Source organism: Mastacembelus armatus, chromosome 23, assembly GCF_900324485.2.
Source record: "Mastacembelus armatus chromosome 23, fMasArm1.2, whole genome shotgun sequence".
NCBI lineage: Eukaryota > Metazoa > Chordata > Actinopteri > Synbranchiformes > Mastacembelidae > Mastacembelus > Mastacembelus armatus.
Window position 1 is genome coordinate 15,286,871 of NC_046655.1, and position 12,859 is coordinate 15,299,729.

Genomic DNA, 12,859 nt, shown 5'->3' on the forward strand with positions numbered 1-12,859 from the left:
TCATTTGAAACGTGTCAGGCTGAGACGCTTTTGCAACAAGTTTAAACTCTTCACCTGTTTCATGTTTAGTAGTTTAACCAGAAAAATCACAGGTAACGTCACTGAAATCTGAATCTGTTCTATCCAAATATTAACATGCAGTTAATTTGATAATAAAAGTCCAGAGCAGCTCCACCAAACTCAGACAGGCTGAAAACTCAGATTCTTGCAAACAGTCTGTGGCTCCAAATACTGACCTTAATGTTCTGCAAAGTATTTTTATCTCCCACTGCATCATAATAATAATAATCCCATAATAGTCCGATAGGGGTTTATTTATGCATTATTGCGGAGCTGGAAGACATTAGCTTTATATCTGCCTGGAGATGCCAACCTGCAGCTTTAAATCTCCCGTGTTGGTTCAAGCTTTGGTTTAGGATCTGTCTTGGATGTAGATCCAGTGATTCTGCAGATTAAACTGAGGAGGCCTGGTCCGTGAGAATATCCGGATAAATCCGGACTCATAGAGAATCTTATTCCCAGTGTAACACCCATCAGTGGTGGTTTAGACTTTGGTTCGCCCTGCTGATTTCCTGTGAAGGTCTATGGATGGTACGCTCACTTTATAGCCACATCCTCAACAGCATCCCTCCTCCTCCTCCTCTTCCTCAGCCTCCTCTACACTTGAAATCCAGCCATGCTGCATTGATTTTTTTCTCCTCGCCGCAAAACCCAAACGCACACAACCATCTCATCCTTTCTTAGTTGTCAGTTTTGTTGCCTGAAATGTAAGACGTGCCACGGTGTTGATTTTCCACTTGGCCTCAGAGCTGGAGGACGTTCGTAACAGTCCGGCAGCAGCAAGGTCAGAGCTGAGGTTTTCAGAAATATAACTGCTGGAGTTTCAGCACCACACACTAGAACCTTTGGGACCATCAAACAAATCTTTGTCAAACGAGTCTGAGCATAAATGAATATTTTTCTGAACCTTAAGGACGTTTCTTTGCTGTTACAGTGACTCTCTCAGCTTAATGGGACTAAACGACAGCAGTCCTGGCGCCATGCGGAATGGCCGTGGCCTCTCAGACCAGTGGGCTGACTCAGTGGTGGTCCGGCCTCGAACCACTGAGCGCCACATCACGGTGCACAAACGGCTGGTGTTGGGGTTCGCCCTGTCCATCCTCACCCTCATCATCGTCACGGCGGTGGCTGTGGTGCTCAGCATTCGCTTCGAGGAGTGTGGAGGGAGAGATCGTGACGGAGGAGCGGGGGAGTCGGGTTCCCGTGGTGCCGGGGGGTCAGCGAGGCTGAATGGGAGCAGAGGAGAGAGGAACGGGGACAAGGCGGACGAGGAGACGGTCCAGCCGTGGAGAAACTCGCGGCTTCCGGGTTCAGTGAGGCCACGGCACTATGACCTGCGTCTTGCCGTGTACATGGACAACTTCACCTTCTCTGGAGAGGTCAGCATCGAGCTGGAGTGCATCAACGCCACCCGATTCATCGTGCTGCACGCTGACCGCCTGGAGGTACGGTGGCCTGTGAGAGAAATCTGTGCTGAGTTTGGTGAACATGAATTATTTATAAGGATGTGTACTCTCCAACTGAGACCTGTGACCCTCATGTTAGCCAGAAACATGCACATTGTTTCGTGACCTAACAGAAAGTGCAGAATATTCAATACTCGGAGTTTGGTTAAAGAAAAACTGGTTAAAGGCTTCTAGTTATTTCAAGGTAAAACATCAGAACATTAGAAATCTCTGAACAGGATCAATTGGTGTAAATCGTTGTCTCAAAGATCACAAAGTTCAGCTTTACATAATAATTTACACATAAACAAATAATTTACTTCGTGAGCAAATCTCCACTGAAATAAATGCCAGTCTGAGCCAGGCCCCTGGAACCATGAAAATCCAGTAAATATAATGCAAATCATCATGTATTGAGATATTAATTGTGCACTAAATAGTTAATTTTCACTGTTAAAGCCACACTGACAGTAAGTTATTTGGCAGGTGTTAGAATATACAAAGATATAGATGCTAAATATGCTGTTTTTCTGTCTTCAGTGGGTCCTAATCCCAGTGCAGTGGAGAACAAAGCGTCAGCACTGCCTGTGGATGTTGAGTTAACTTTGCTGATGATTCTTTCCAAACAAACCTGGTTGTTTGCATCCAAAGGTCTTCTCTGTGCTGGAAAACAAGCCGCTCTCTAACAAAGAATGTTTATTTCCAGATTTGGCCTCAGAGGTTTCCTTAACGAGCCTAATTAACAGTCAAAGTTGCTGTTTCAGCCCAATTTCTGAGATGAGCTCTTGGTAGAAGAAAGCCTCAGAGAAACGCCTGAGCAACGGGATTTTTTCAGGCTGGTCAACTAATGTGAGCTAATGTGAGAGAGGGATGAATCTGTCTAATTTGGGCCCAATCCAATTAAAAACCCTGCAGCCTTTTCGTGTTTGTGTGTGAGTGCAGAGTGAATTAAAAGGTGTTGTTGGGTGCCAGACAGGTCTCCTAAGGTATCCTCAGAGTTAATGCGTTATGAAAGAAAATTTGTCAAAACGTGAAAAGGGCAAAAAAAAAAAAAAAAACAAGTGAGTAAAAATAGAAGCAGCCAATAGAAATAGGAGGGAAATACTGCATGGTTTGCTTTATTCTCCGAGTCAAAGCAATGAGAGCAAAATGCATTCAGCACTTGCTGAAGGCATCACTGCGGTGGTTTAACATGTGCATATTTTATTAAATGAACTACAAATCCTTAACATTTTCCAACACACGCTGAACATACCATCAGATTTTCTTCATGGACTGAAGATGAACTTGTAGACACCTCAGAGGTTCTCCAGCTGAGCACAGAGCCCTGATTCTAAGATATTGAGGTGTGTTTGTATCGAACAGGTTCTGGTGTCCAAATGGCACCAGACAGTGATCAGTTCAGCCGACACTGATCAAACCAACCAGCAAACAGGCTGCAAAATTAAAAATGATTTAGTCTGAGCGGGACATTTGAAGGCATCACGAAGCATGGCGCTGCATTCGCTGACTCATGAGAAAACCCTGCAAACATCCTTTTAATCCCCAGTGTTTCCTCCCTGTGTCAGCAGGCGCTCTGCTCGTATTGATCATTTCATTAATCACACACACACACACACACACACACACACATGCTGTTTGATTGGTTGAGGATTGCTGATGTGTGATAACGCAGAGACCCAAAGGTTTCTCACGGTTCCTGCTGCTCCTGGGTGTGTTCCCATCATGCACCGCTGTTCATCTCAGAACATATTAAAAATGATTTTGTTCCGCCTGAGCCTGATCACTCCTGTTTCTCTGCACCTAAAGTGGATCATTTGAGTTCTTGCAGTGGAGTTCTGTATTATTATCTCTGGGGGTGAAAGTTACGTTAGAAACACCAGTAATGGGAAAATGACAGTGGCCATTGGAAGAAGAAGAGCAGAACTAGCACCTTAGACACTTGGAGGTACCTGAAATTAATTTGAATCTCCTTGTAAAACAGGTTGTGCTAGAAGTCCTGCAGGGACTGTGTGCAGGTCTCCAACTGGGTCCTAATTTAATTTTAACTTAAGGAAATGGATTTATACCATCCCCTCCTGTCCAACTGAAATACACTCCACATGACGGAGCAGCTTCTACTCAGTGCTGAAAGTAACTACCCTGACACCGTTCTTGTTTTGACTCCGGACTTTCTGATCCCTCAAAAGTCTGAACTCTGCACCAAAGTGGTTTTACGTTGGTACAATGAGAGGAGCAGCCAGACTTTTTATACACTCACTGTATAAACACTGGTGTTGTTGGAACCACAGTGACGAACTAGAGTCAACGAGGTGCAGCTTTTCCCCAGGCACTTTCACATTTCCCTCAGGATACTGACTGAAGAACTGAAAGAACTGCCTAAAGTTGATCATCAGTGCAGATATATTGGCATTGAGGCTGATTTGACCTCTTCTCAGGCCTGCACAGATATTACTTGACTGACACGTCTTTCACTTATGATGCACTCGATCAGATGAGTTTGCTTTTCGCTTGATGATTCTCTTTGTTGAACTCACTCGTGACATTTAATTGAATTACCAGCAGATCTGCACCCATCATGAAGCTGAGCTCAGGTCTAATCAGCAAGGAAGAGCGGAAACACCTGTGAGGGTCCGGGGTGCCTTTAATAAGGGAAGCGCTCGTCTTCATTGGTGCCAGTTCATGTCAGTCCAGACTCTCTCTGGATGGATGAACGTGGGTAACGATGAGCCATCGGTCTGATCTCTTCTTTTACGCTGTCAGATATACTTTATGGAGATACCTACGACCTCACATACACCGTTTGTTGTACATGGTCACGTCAGGTCACGTCTCCATGGCGACTGGTCCAGCATTTCGGACAGCTGGCAGTGAGTCGGGTGTTACTTAGCAACAGCTTCCATCTGGCAAACTGTAAAGGCTGTGAAACTGTTGCAAATCTGTACCTTTTAAGAGAAGCATGTCCCCGGGCTTGTCACGTGACTGTGCTGGATGTCCTGGACAGCAGAGGGCGCTGTTCGCAGTGGGGCTGAGCCACAGAAACGAATGAAGCGTTTGACACATATTCGTGCAGATTCAGCTGTTTCTGCAGTGTGACGTCACCGGGAAAGGTGTTGCATTAGTCAGGTTAACGCATTCAAACATGGACTCCTGGTGGATTAGCCTCTAATGCTGTGTTTCTGCTGGTCAGCTTGAGAAGATAAAACAGCTGCCATGAGAACTTTGTGCACTAACCTGTCATGGGTTCTGTGTGAGGAATACAAACCACAGTCCTGTGCTGTGGAGTCCAAAAACACATAAATCTGATCCTCAAACTGGTCTTCCTGGATTGTTTTATTTTGTCATCGGTACATGAAACAACACGTCCGCCCCCCCCAACAACACAGGCCCCTGCATTGTTGATTCGACCCTAACCAAACAATCAAGGTGCAGTTGTAAAATGGACGTATAAAACCAGCTTAATTGCAGTTTGTTGCAACAATTTAAAGAGGTGTAATTATAAGCAGGTCACTTCCAGGCGTGAAAACACAAAGCGTTTTCAAAGAGACAACATTTCTGTGCCAGTCGGGTCCTTTTTTTAGTGAAGTTTGCAGGGTTTTTTTTATTGATGCTGCTGCAGTTTGACCACAACATGTATCTGTTGGGAGTCGGTAAATAAAGTTTCACATAGAAACAGCTTTAATGTGAACACGATGTTGATACTGACAGCAAGTTGTTGACCTCGCTGCTCTGCAGGGGAACAGGTTAAGCTCAGCACAGCAGAGATTTGGCAGTGATTCATTTGGATGCTGTGGTGGAGACGAGGCCCCTGAAACAGCAGCAGCAACAAGTGCTCGCAGCAGCTACTGGAAAATAGTTTGCAGGGCAGAAAAACTAAAGATATGGATATGTCTGCTTAAGCATTAATGGATTCATGCATCTCAACACAGGTGGAAAGTCTGTAAACAAACAGAGCTTCTGTTTTTCGTCAGTGTTACTTTCCAAATTTTCTAATGCTGCATTCATCAGTAACTGTGTCCCCCCCCCCCCCCCCCCCCCCCCCCCCCCCCCCCACAGGTAGACCGGGTGTCTGTTACAGCTGAGGGCGGCCCGGGTGGCCGTCCCGCCAACAGGCCTGGGGGTGGAGTCATGCGTATTCACCGCCACTTCCCGTTCCCAGCCAATCAGATGTACGTGGTGGTGCTGCACCGCGAGCTGAAGCCGATGAGACTTTACCGACTGAACGTGAGCTTTGATGCCGCCATCGAGGACGAGCTGCTGGGGTTTTTCAGGAGCTCTTACACCCTACAGAGAGAGAGACGGTACAAGCACCGGAACACACACACACACACACACACACACACACTGAGACACACTCGTTTTTCCTGCAGCAGCAGGTGGCTTGACTTGAAAAGGTCAGAACTTCACAGCCACGACATTGATTAACTCACACACACTGCTCACAGTGTGTGTGTGCATATATGTGTGTTCCACTTATCAAACCACACACACACACACCAGTCACTTCCTTCTTATGAATTTCCCATAAGCCTCTGCAGCAGAGTTGTTTCCACATCAAATTCCCTCCCCACGGTGCTGATGGGAAACAGTCTGCGCTGATACATTTAGTATTTCATGCATGAGTGTGTGTGTGTTACTACACTGATAGTGTCTGTTTCACTTACTGTTAAAACACAAAGCCGTAGTTAATCAATGAAATTAGAGGTGCTCACCTGTGATTGGATAAGGCAGGAAGTTATGACCATATAAGAATTCTCTCAAACTAAAGTGCAAGTTATTAAATTTATTATTGTCATGTATTTCAAATCAACAAGATGTAAGTTTTGTGATTTTTACTGATTAATAGACAAAAGTATCATCTGCAAAAGTGCTTACATTTGGCTTTTTGTACTTTTTCTCTTTTAACCAAATGCTAAAGATGAAATAATGAATCTAAAATGATATTTTTTCAGTACTATGCAATATTTATTGAACTAGATCTGTTCTTCATCTGATGTAAACCAGGAATATACAAAATAATAGGCAACATAATGAAAATGATCCAACTGTGGCGTCATTAGTTGGAGTAAAATCAGAATCACGATGAACAATGATCAGTCGAAGGATTTTTAAAAATATTGAAACTATTGTTATTATGCATTATTATTAGCAGTATTACCTGATGAATACTAGATAAAAAATGTCCAGATTTGAATAAATTTTAAATTCAATTATGTTTATTTTTAATCAGAATAAAACAAAAACCCTCGTTATTGCGTCCACCCTGGCAGCAGTGACGTCGTCCTGTTTTCAGAGCAAACTCTCGTCGTCAAACTGTGGAGAGGCAGAGACAGATGCCTCTGACGGATCGATGAGCAGCAGGACGCTCTCTGCTTCGTCTGCAGTTCACAGTGTCAGCTGCAAACACAGGAGCCAGAGAGGTGACCGATGACAAACAACACGACAAGACATGTAGACCGGCTAGATCGTGATCACGTGAGATGGACAGAGCTCAGTTTTAAAGAAATAACATTTTATTTGTGACCCTGGTTCTGTGAGAGTAATGGCAGAGCTGTGATCACACTGACTCATCATCTAAGACTGATTCTAGTGCTGCTCGGCCTCAGAGATACAAAGATTATATATCCAGACATATGTGATATCAAATGAGAGCCTGTTTAAGTCTTATAGTCATTTTACTTTGGTTTCCTTCTTGATACAGTAGCAGTGTCATCCATTCGTTTGTGTAATACAGTTCTAATTAAGTGCTGATAACGAGCACACACTTGTATTTAACAGCAGCACGTTTTGTAAATGAAAGCTGTTCGTCACTGTCTATCTGACTTACCACAAACACTTGATCTGCACCATCAGGTCTGGCCTCTGTATGTTTTCACCACCAGTGGTTCCATGTTCACTGCTAGCTACTGTTTTGGATCAATACCGGATCAATACAGCATCTGATGGACCCACAGTGCTCGATCGCCGCACAACAACCTGTTAGTTAAAGTTTAATGCTCCAGCACAGTGAAACCTGGTTACTGTCGACTCGTGCACTAACCTGATTTGCTAAATGGCAGCTAAAGGAGAGACACTGGTTTGTAAGTGAGTTAAACATATTTAAAGATTTTTACATGTGAGCTGAAATAAATGGACATTTAATAAATCAGTTTCCTCAGCTGAATAACAATAAGTGACTTGATGAGGGGCCGTAAATAAACTAATCTGATGACTAACCAGAAAGACACAGAGGATTATTTTTAAATATAGTAAAGATTTTTAGAGAAAAAGCTTCAAATGTCAGATTCACACACACACACACACACACACACACACACATGCTCCACTGTGAGAGTTAGTAATGTCCAGCGTGACTATAAACCCCAGGTTGGACTTAAACACTTAAATGTTGGGAGGGGGAGAATTAATTAGCCCTCACACAAACACACAAATACACACTCACACACCGTATCGCTGTTCAAGCTCAGTATTGATCTTTGTGTAAATGAGGGAAAGCCGAGTTTGATGTCGATCTGCTGTCGTCTCCCATTAAAACCAGTTCAGCTGTAGTGTTGGTGGTCCGGACTCCACTGACCCGCTCACATGATGCATAAAACCACAGCGTCGTATTATTGTTATTGTGATTTTCTGAGCTAGCATTCTCAGGTTGACAGTCTCCACACTGAGTTATGGTTCCTGGGGAATGTTTTGCATAATTCTAACGATAAAATAGATTCATGATGGCATCGAGACACTGACACCGTTTAGGAAGCAACTCTGAAAACTTCTTATTTGATCCATTATGGAGAAAACCGCCTGTGATCAGCTTCGGTTTATGTTATTTACTCATTCTTTTAAATTCTTAGGTTTTTCAGATCGTACGACATACGTCAAATACACTTAGGACCTAAAAACAGAAGAAAGAGGAGAACATTTAGACTTTATTATATATTTAGATTAAAAGTCCATGCTTCTGTGTTTGAGGTCTATAATTTTACTTGTTGTTGCCAACGATTCATTTAATTAATCATTTTCTAAATTTAAACATAAAAACGTCAAGTATTGAAACATCCATAACTTAAATATCTAGTTAATTTTGAAGTATGAGCCGCTTTGTCACCGTACCTGCTGCTGAACTGCAGATCTTTTGTTAATTGAATTATTTCAAATGAAATGGAGGCTCCAGCTTCTCAAACATGAGGATTTGATGGATTTTCTAAAGATATGTGGGTTTGTGATGGTTTTTCAGAAACAAGATCTGAATATGTTAAATTGTGGAAATTGAAATCTCATGGAAAATTAATTCTGACAGAACAGTTTTGTTCCGTTTGACATTTTATTCACAGGATTTACTTTTCATTAACTTCACAGTAAAATTGTTTTATGTGTGGTCTGGGGAGTTTAATTAGCAGTGAGGTTGGATTTTGAAAGCTGCTGTCACAGACAGGACACATCTCATCTAACGTGTGACATGTCTACGAGCAGCGGGGAATAGTTTCTGTAGAAATGATCAGCCGATTGTTAAATACAGCAACTTCATGCATCAGATCAATACTTTGACCTCGTTACATTGGGAATCAGGATCTCCATTATTTAAAAGAAGTAAACATCAGGTGTAGAGGTCAGTATGTTATTTCTCTGTCACATCAATCAATGTCAATCAGTGATGAACATTTTACAGGTTGTCAATAATAATTAGACCAGTTTAATTCGTGATATTCCCACTGCTGACCCCGTACTCACATCATGGGTCCTGGTTGTGTTGGCTGTGAGCTTTAGAAAGTGTGTGGGCTTCTAAAAGAAATCCCAAACTCTGGAGTGGAGCTGTTTTCTTTCCTCCTCAGATCCTGTGAGGAACTTTTTCATTAGACTGAAGCTATTTTTGCAGAGCTGCCGTTCTTTAACGAGGACAGGGATCATAGTTAACAAGGAGAGCAGGGTCTGATGAAGAAGAGAGAAGCTGGAGTGTTAATGAGACAGATGGTTAACGAAGGCTAGGTGAGAGTCTTCCTCCTCCACCCTCTCCTCTTCACCACCAGCTTCTCTCTGACTCCTGTCTCTAGTTCCAGTGTCGAGATGTTTCAGGTCAATACGTGTCCGAGACTCTCCTGTCGTCAGACACTGAAGACGTATGTGGTTCACACACAAACAGCCTCAGCAGGAGGAGGAGCTGTAGCTGTGACAGAGGTCAGCACAAGTTAGAGCTGGTGGTTTGGACCTGTTAGCCTTTAGCCAAAACACTCAGCTAATTAAAATAATTCTACGTATTCATAGACTAGTTCACTACTAGTTTCCAACATTTAAAATAAAAATTTAGACGTAAACAATAGGAAACCTCCTCTCCTCCTCCGTCACATCTCCTGCGTCCTTACCTCCTCTTTCCTCGCTCCCTAAATAAACGAGCAGAAATGAAATGTTATTAAACGAAACCTTGACCCCCCTCCTGCCGTCTCCTCCATCAGTTCCATATTTTACTGTGAAGATGATGAATCAGCCTGTTCACTGGCTTCCTGTGTAACACTATAGCAGCACACACACACACACACACACACACACACACACACACACTGCAGTCTTTTCAATGTGAAAGCTTGGAACTGCAATTTGAGACATCGCTTAAAGAGATCAGTGTGTCCAGAATGATGAGTGTGTGTATATGAGATGGAAATAAAACACACTTCTACTTAGCACACATGCACACGTTTGTACTTCTATCATTGTGAGGACACTCACTGACATAATGCTTCCCTCAGCACCTCACACTAACCTCAGCCCTCACTTTACGAAGGTTTTTGCACCTCATTTGTTGAAATTGCGTGTGTTGTTGTTTACTCAGGAATCTCAGTGGTTGTTTCGAATGGTCTAATGTGTTATGTGTAATAAGGTGTTCCTGGTCGGGCCGCTGTGTTTGATCTGAGCCGTGGTCAGTGTTACGTACACGTGAGGAAGGAGGCGCTGGTCCTACATCACAGCTCTGTGTTTGAGATACCAGACGAGAATAAGAGGCTTTTTCAGCTCCTTCACCTACTGAACCAAATGAAAGATGATTTGGCTGCAGTTCACAGATGTGTCTGTTGGATTCTTCAAACAACATTAAAGTTCAGCAGCAGAAAACTTTCTTCTAGAAAAAACACACCAAACGCACATCAGCTCCATCTCTTTAAAAAACATTTGAACTCCCAAAGACCCTCGTCTGAAAAACAGCATGGAGAACACGAACTGTTTATGCACACAGCATCAAACATCTGGAGCAGCAACGGCTGACGTTCATTATGAACGATGCCTGGGTTTGACGTCATAGTCGAAGATTCAGACCCAGCTTGAGGTTGAGTAAACCTCAGGTTGATGCAAATATGCTGTGCTGCAGTGCGAGCGACAGCCAGGAGAGAGTGTTTACTAAACCACTGCACCACCGACTCTTTAACTGGGACATAAAGGAGAAGAATGACAAATGGTTGACACTGTTTTTAGCAACAGTCTGAGAACAAATGTCCAGTCAGACTCAAAGAGGCAGGAGTCTGCTGCTGCTGTGTAGGTGGAAACTGAAGCATGAAACCAGGTCTGAACCTTTTAGGGTGTGACGACTGACCGAAAATGTCCTCACAGAGATGGTATGGAACTAACATTTGTCCACGTAACTACAGGAAAACACACACACACACACAAATACAGAGATGTGAGTGAAGAGGAAACTGTTGAGTCAGGTTTTTTTCTCTGTGTGTGTGTGTTTCTGGGATTGTGTGGACAAATGTTAGTTTGGTACTATCCTTGTGAGGACATTTCTGCATGTCTGGTCTTCACAGCTTTGATGGGCTGAGGGTTCGGGTTAGAACCAGGACGAGGTGCAGGTTAGAGCTTTGGTTATAATGGTTAAAGCTGCATTTGTTCTCACAGCTACAGATAAAACAAACCTTTCTGTGTGTGTTTGACACACACACACACACACACACACACACACACACACACTCACGGACTCACTGATCTCTTTAAGCAACATTTCAAATTGCAATTCCCCACTTTCACATTGGAAACACTGCTCTGAATGTGTGCGTGTGTGTGTGTGTGTGTGTGTCTCCAGCGTGTCACCCACACTGCTCTACTCTTCTTCTGTGGTGTCTCCAGCCAAGATAATGGCAAACATTACAGCAGGGCAGGAAATGATGTCATTTCCATTTCTCTGCTGATGTTGAGCAGATGAAGTGAATTCATGCAGGAGTTTGTTTACATGTTTGTGTTGTGTGTGCGATTATATGTATAAGTGTGTGTGTGTGTGTGTGTGTGTGTGTGTGTGTGTCGTGGTTGTCTGGGGCAACGCTGTCAACTTGGTTGTCAGTCAGGATTACAATGACAACAAGCGTTACCTTGGCAGCGGCGACTGTTGGCAACCTGCAGGATGTCATGCTGCATGGGTATGTGTGTGTGTTCACGCTGGGCTTTTACACAGGTGTGTGTGTGTGTGTGTGTGTGTGTGTTATGGACTCTAATAGAATCCCACTTTATCTCATCCCTCTCAGGCTTTCTTCATTATTCTCTCTCTCTCTGTGTCTCTGTTTGCCTCGCTCGCCCTCTGTTTATTATTCTTCACCTCCGACTCTTCTTCCTCTTTCTTCTCATTTGCCTCTTGTTTTTTTCTCTCCTGCCTTTTTGTCTTCTCATCTACATTTCCTCTTCTTCTTTTATTTCTTTCTCTTCTTTCTGTTCCACCTTTTCATCGTTTTTCAATCCTCCTTCTTCAGTCCTTCATTTTTACTCCCTTTCTGTTCATTTTACTTTTCTCTCCTCCTCCTGTATCTGTTCATCATCACTCTCTCATTTTGCTCATCGTTCTTTTTCTTTATTCCTCTTTTCTCTCCATCCTTCTCGTCTCCTTCCTCATTCCTTGTTTTTTCTTTCATCTGTTTTAATCATCCCTTTTTAACGTTTTTAATTTTCTCCTCTTCCTACTACTCCACCTGTACTCCATCCATCCTCTCCTCCCGCTTTTCTTCTGTTCCTCCTCCTCTGTCAGCCCTCCAATCCTCCCTTCACTTTCTTTCTTCATCTCATGGCTTCTATCATCCACCTCTTCCTCCTCACTCCTTCTCTTTACCCTTCTCTCTCACTTTATTCTTCTTGACTTTCTTCTTTTATTCTGTCTTTTTCTCCTCCTCCTCTTACTCCACCTGTACCTCCTCCTCCTCTTTCTTTTCATCTCTCCCTCCACGAACAGTCTAATGCTCCAGTGTGATAGCAGCGTTTTCAGAGGGATTTATTTGCTGGAGTTTGAACTGCTTCCTGTGTCTGTCAGGTGACTGATAGACGAACACAACAAAGCCGTGATGTGAGAATGTTGAACTCAGCTTAAAGAAATCAGGAGGAACCATAAAGTTTCCTGC

At 43.3% G+C, this 12,859-nt stretch overlaps 1 protein-coding gene across 1 annotated transcript in view; it reads left to right on the plus strand.

Annotated features, from left to right (window-relative positions):
* The first annotated feature begins 517 nt into the window (after positions 1 to 517).
* The window catches only part of LOC113142078 (thyrotropin-releasing hormone-degrading ectoenzyme), a 105,280-nt gene continuing 92,938 nt past the window's right edge, over positions 518 to 12,859 (plus strand). The window contains exons 1-2 of the mRNA XM_026326847.1: positions 518 to 1,505; positions 5,562 to 5,806. Of these exons, the coding sequence (XP_026182632.1) occupies positions 1,011 to 1,505; positions 5,562 to 5,806 (740 nt within the window). The 5' untranslated portion in view covers positions 518 to 1,010. The remainder of the gene's footprint in view (positions 1,506 to 5,561; positions 5,807 to 12,859) is intronic.